The following is a 5722-nucleotide window of genomic DNA, read 5'->3' on the forward strand; positions in this document are numbered from 1 at the left end:
AACACACAGACACACACATACTCACATTTAATATCAAGTGCCAATAAGGCAGTGGGGATACAAAATGGAATAGACACTTTAGAAATACTTTGACAGTTTCTAATTAAAACACAAAAAATTAGCCAGGAGTGGTGACGGGCGCCTGTAGTCCCAGCTACTTGGGAGGCCGAGGCAGGAGAATGGCAAACTCGGGAGGTGGATCTTGCAGTGAGGCAAAGCTTGTAGTGAGGCGAGATAGCACCACTGCACTCCAGCCTGGGCAACAGAGCGAGACTCCGTCTCAATAAATAAATAAATACTTTGACAGTTTCTAATTAAAACCGGGCCGGTTGTGGTGATTAATGCCTGTAATCCCAGCACTTTGGCAAGATGAGGCAGGAGGATCACTTGAGCTCAGTTCCAGACCAGCCTGGCCATCATGGCAAAACCTGGTCTCTACTAACAGTACAAAAATTAGAAAAGCAACATGCCTGTAATCCCAACTATTCTGGAGTCTGAGGTGGCAGAATTGCTTGAACCCAAGAGGCGGACATTTCAGTGAGCGGAGATGGTGCCACTGCACCCAGCCTGGGTGACAAACTAAGACTCCATCTCAATAAATAAAAAATAACACAATGAGGGTCGGTGTGGGGGGTCACGCCTGTAATCTCAACACTTTGGGATGCCAAGGTGGGCAGATCACTTGAGGTCAGGAGTTGGAAACCAGTCTGGCCAACATGGTGAAACCCGTCTCTACTAAAAATACAAAAATTAGCTGGGCATGATGGCGCGCGCCTGTAGTCCCAGCTAATAGGGAGGTTGAGGCAGTAAAATCGCTTGAACTCGGGAGCCGGAGGTTGCAGTGAGCCGAGATCATGCCACTGCACTCTAGCCTGGACAACAGAGCAAGACTCTGTCTCAAAAAAAAAAAAAAGAAAAGAACAAAATATATTACTTATACATGCAATGTGAATGAATCTTAAATGCATTAAGGTAAGTGATGGAAGTCAAACTCAAAAGGCTACATACTGTATGACTCGATTTGTATATCTTTCTGGAAAAGTCAAGACTATAGAGATAGAAAAACAGATCAGTGGTTGACAGGCGTTGCAGATGGGAGGAGAGGAATGTCAAAGAAAAGTGGAAATAAAGCCCGGCACCGTGGTTCACGCCTGTAATTCTAACACATTGGGATGCCAAGGCAGGTGGATCACTTGAAGTCAGGAATTTGAGTCTGACCAGAATGGTGAAACCCGGTCTCCACTGAAAATACAAAAATTAGGCCAGGCACCGTGGCTCACACCTGTAATCCCGGCACTTTGGGAGGCCGAGGCAGGCAGATCACGAGGTCAGGAGATCAAGACCATCCTGGCTAACACAGTGAAACCCCGTCTTTACTAAAAATACAAAAAATTAGCCAGGTGTGGTGACAAATGCCTATAGTCCCAGCTACTTGGGAGGCTGAGGCAGGAGAATCGCTTGAACCTGGGTGGTGGAGGTTGCAGTGAGCCAAGATTGCACCACTGCACTCCAGCCTGGGCAACACAGTGAGACTCCTTCTCAAAAAAAAAAAAATTGCCAGAAGTGGTGGCACCCACCTGTAGTCCCAGCTACTCTGGAAGCTGAGACAGGAGATCACTTGAACATGAGAGGTGGAGGTTGCAGTGATATCAGGCCACTGCACTCCAGGTTAGGCAACAAAGCGAGAATGTCTCAAAAAAAAAAAGAAAAGTGGAAATATTTTGGAACTACTCTATATCTTGACTGCAGTGGTCATTACACAACATGTTTGTCAAAGTACATTTTACTTAGCCAACAATGATAGCTCTTTTTATTCCCCTTTCACGGAATCTGGCTCTGTTGCCCAGGCTGGAGTGCAGTGGTGCGATCTGGGCTTACTGCAACCTCCACCTCCCGCGTTCAAGTGATTCTCCTTCCTCAGTCTCCCAAGTAGCTGGGACTACAACAGGTGGGCACCACCATGCCCGGCTAATTTTTGTATTTTTTGTACAGACTGGGTGTCACCATGTTGCCCAGGCTGGTCTCCAACTCCTTAGCTCAAGCTATCCACCCGATTCAGCCTCCCCAAGTGCTGGGAATAGAAGCCTGAACCACTGCACCCAGCGATAGATCTTTTGTTCTCTGATTTATACCAAGCAAGTTGAAGGTACATAGCTGGGACTCAAATATTTTCCATGTGAATAAATGTCATTTCTTTTTTTTTTTTTAATTGAGAGGGAGTCTCGCTCTGTTGCCCAGGCTGGAGTGCAGTGGAGGGATCTCGGCTCACAGCAACCTCCACCACCCAGGTTGAAGCAATTCTCATGCCTCAGCTTCCTAGGTAGCTACTAGGTACACTACAGGCATGTGCCACCACACCTGGCCTTTTTTTTTTTAATTTTTAGTAGAGATGGGGTTTCGCCATGTTGGCCAGGCTGGTCTTGAACTCCTGACCTCAGGTGATCTCCCCACCTGAGCCTCCTGAAGTGCTGGGATTACAGGTGTGAGACACCTCACCTGGCCTAAATGTCATTTTATCAGCAGAAGAACAAAATAATTAAATTCCGAGGCCTGAACTGGTGGCTCATGCCTTTAATCCCAGCACTTTGGGAGGCAGAGGTGGGCAGATTGCTTGAGGCCAGGAGTTCGAGACCAGCCTGGCCAACATGGTAAAACCCTGTTTCTACTAAAAATATAAAAATTAGGGCCAGGCGCGGTGGCTCACACCTGTAATCCCACCACTCTGGGAGACCAAGGCGGGTGGATCACGAAGTCAAAAGATCGAGACAATCCTGGCCAACATGGTGAAACTCCACCTCTACTAAAAATACACAATTAGCTGGGTGTGGTGGCACACACCTATGGTCCTAGATACTCGGGAGGCTGAGGCAGGAGAATCGCTTGAACCCAGGAGACAGAGGTTGCAGTGAGCTGAGAGGGCACCACTGCACTCCAGCCTGGGTGACAGAGTGAGACACCGTCTCAAAAATAAATAAATAAATAAATTAGCCAGGCATGGTGGTGCACGCCTCTAATCCCAGCTACTTGGAAGGCAGAAGCAGGTAAATCACTTGAACCCTGATGCAGAGGTTACAGTGAGCAGAGATCGTGCTGCTGCACTCCAGCCTGGCTGACAGAGTGAGACTCCATCTGAAAAAAGAAAAAGAAAAAGAAAAAAAAATAGCCGGGCCTGGTGGCATTCCCCTGTAATCCCAGCTACTTGGGAAGGTGAGTGAGGAGAATCACTTGAACCCAGGATGCAGAGGTTACAGTGAGCCAAGATCATGCCACTGCACTCCAGCCTGGGTGAGGGAGTGAGACTGTCTCAAAACAACAACAACCAAAAAAAAACTTAATACTGCTGCAGTCTTCAGAAATGATCTTTCTACGAATCCTCATGTGAGTGTTTGCTTTTGTTTGCTTTGTTTTGTTTTGTTTTTGAGATGGAGTGTGGCTCTGTTGTCCAGACTGGAGTGCATGGCAGGATCTCGGCTCACTGCAACCTCCACCTCCCCAGTTTAGGCGATTCTCCTGCCTCAGTCTCCTAAGTAGTTGAGTGCCACCACGCCTGACAAATTTTTGTAGTTTTAGTAGAGACCGGGTTTCACCACGTTGGACGGGCTGGTCTCAAACTCCTGACTTCAAGTGATCTGCCCACCTCAGTCTCCCAAAGTGCTGGGATTACAGGCGTGAGCCACTCTGCCCAGCAAATTTTTATCGTTTTTTTGTTTGTTAGTTTGTTTGTTTGTTTTCTTCCTTTAGGAGAGGGTCTTTCTCTGTAGGTCAGGCTGGAGTATAGTGGTATGATCATGGCTTACTGGAGCCTCAATCTCCTGGGCTCAAGCAGTCTTCCTGCCTCAGCTTCCCTAGTAACTGGGACTACAGTAGTGTACCACTGCACATAACCTCAATGTGGAATTTTTAAATTTATGAATCTTAAATAAGTAATGACAACCCAGAGAAGTAATTAAGGAAGGCTGGAGCTTGAAGGCCCAGGAAATTCCTAAGAGACAATATGAACTTTTTGATCCCAAAGTCACACCAATAATAGGGCTTGTCAAGTACTGTGGCACAGTTTACTAGAATCACCGGAACCAGTTTTGGCTCTAGATAGTTTTGCACAATTTTCCAGTCGTCATTAAAAAGCTGATCTCCAATATTTGTTTTCCTTTAAGCAAACAGCAAAATCCAAGTCTACACTGGGTCACTCATGGTTTTCATAAAAGAAAGGAGTGCCCCGCATGTTTCACTAAAACCCGAGGGTCTCTGTAAGGGATCCTCCTCTTTTCCCTGTTATCCAGCCCTGAAAAATGGGTACCTGATTCAGACCTTCCACCTCCCCAGCCTATGCCGGAGAGCCAAAGGTTCCACTCCCCATTACCTGACTGTCATTAGTCAAGTGATTACTATAAAGAGGTTACAGCAGGTCAGGGCAGACGTCTAGCAGAGCATTGAAGCAGCCAGATTCCAGGAATGTCATAAAGGCCGCTTGCATCCCACTTGCCCACAATCCTGCCCCCGCCACCCAGAGCGCGGCTGGCTCTTCGTGGCATGGACCCACCTCCGGCCAGAAAGGAGCGCAGCCAGTAGAAGTCTCTGCGGGCTGTGGGCCCTCCGGCCCCTGCCGCCTGCGGCATTGCGGGAGGGGGATCGGCCGCCGCCAGGGCTGCTGCGGCCGCCGCCGCCATCAGGACCAGAGTCGCGTCAGCAGGCTAGGTTGCCAACTTACAAAACACCGGACGGGACCATAGCCCGAACAGGCGGTGACAGGAGGCTGACCGCCCCGCCGGCGGGGCAGAGTGACACCCGGCGGCACGGCGCGAGCTGATGGCGTACAGCAGGGGCGGGGCCTGAGTCACGCGCCAAGGGGCTCAGGCGGGAGGGGCGGGGCCAGGACGCGGAAGGGGGCGTCACGCAAGCTCGTAAACTTCCCCATAGCGCCTCACCCGGCATAGCCACTGTCAGTTTACTGCTCAAGGCCCCTTATGATCGGACGAAAAAAGGGAACGGTAGGCAGTGAGGGCGTCCCATTAAAACCCACAACCTGGCCGGGCGCAGTGGCTCACGCCTGTAATCCCAGCACTTTGGAAGGCCCAGGCGGACGGATCACTTGAGGTCAAGAGTTCAAGACTAGCCTGGCGAACATGGTGAAACCCCGTCTCTACTAAAAATACAAAAAAATTAGCCAGGCGTGGGGGTGGGCGCCCGTAATCCCAGATTCTGGGAAGGCTGAGGCAGGAGAATTGCTTGAACCCAGGAGGCGGAGGTTGCAGTAAGCTGAAATCATGCCATTGCACTCCAGCCTGGGCGACACAGCGAGACTACGCCTCAAAAAAAAAGAGGAAGAAGAAGCAGCAGCAGCCAGGCGCGGTGGCTCACGCCTGGCCTGTAATCCCAGCACTTCGGGAGGCCAAGACGGATGGATCTCGAGGTCAGGAGATCGAGACCATCCTGGCTAACACGGTGAAACCCTGTCTCTACTAAAAATACAAAAAATTCGCCGGGCGTGGCGGCGGGCGCCTGTAGTCCCAGCTACTCAGGAGGCTGAGGCAGGAGAATGGCATGAACCTGAGAAGCGGAGCTTGCAAGTGAGCCAAGATCGCGCCACTGCACTCCAGCCTGGGCGACAGAGCAAGACTCCGTCTCAGAAAAAAAAAAAAACCCAAAAACTTAGAAAGTTCTCTCCCATCTCTTCCCTTGACCTATATTGACCACTGACCAGTAATCGCCTATTGTGCTGTTT

At 49.8% G+C, this 5722-nt stretch overlaps 1 protein-coding gene across 1 annotated transcript in view; it reads right to left on the reverse strand.

The window, feature by feature from the left end:
• Nucleotides 1-5112, reverse strand: part of SLC25A16 (solute carrier family 25 (mitochondrial carrier), member 16) — a 40157-nt gene extending 35045 nt beyond the window's left edge. Inside the window, exon 1 of the mRNA XM_011929419.1 lies at nt 4541-5112. Within this exon, the coding sequence (XP_011784809.1) occupies nt 4541-4667 (127 nt within the window). The 5' untranslated portion in view covers nt 4668-5112. The remainder of the gene's footprint in view (nt 1-4540) is intronic.
• Between the last annotated feature and the right edge of the window lie 610 nt (nt 5113-5722).

This window comes from Colobus angolensis, unplaced genomic scaffold (assembly GCF_000951035.1).
Source record: "Colobus angolensis palliatus isolate OR3802 unplaced genomic scaffold, Cang.pa_1.0 Scaffold12, whole genome shotgun sequence".
NCBI classification, from domain to species: domain Eukaryota; kingdom Metazoa; phylum Chordata; class Mammalia; order Primates; family Cercopithecidae; genus Colobus; species Colobus angolensis.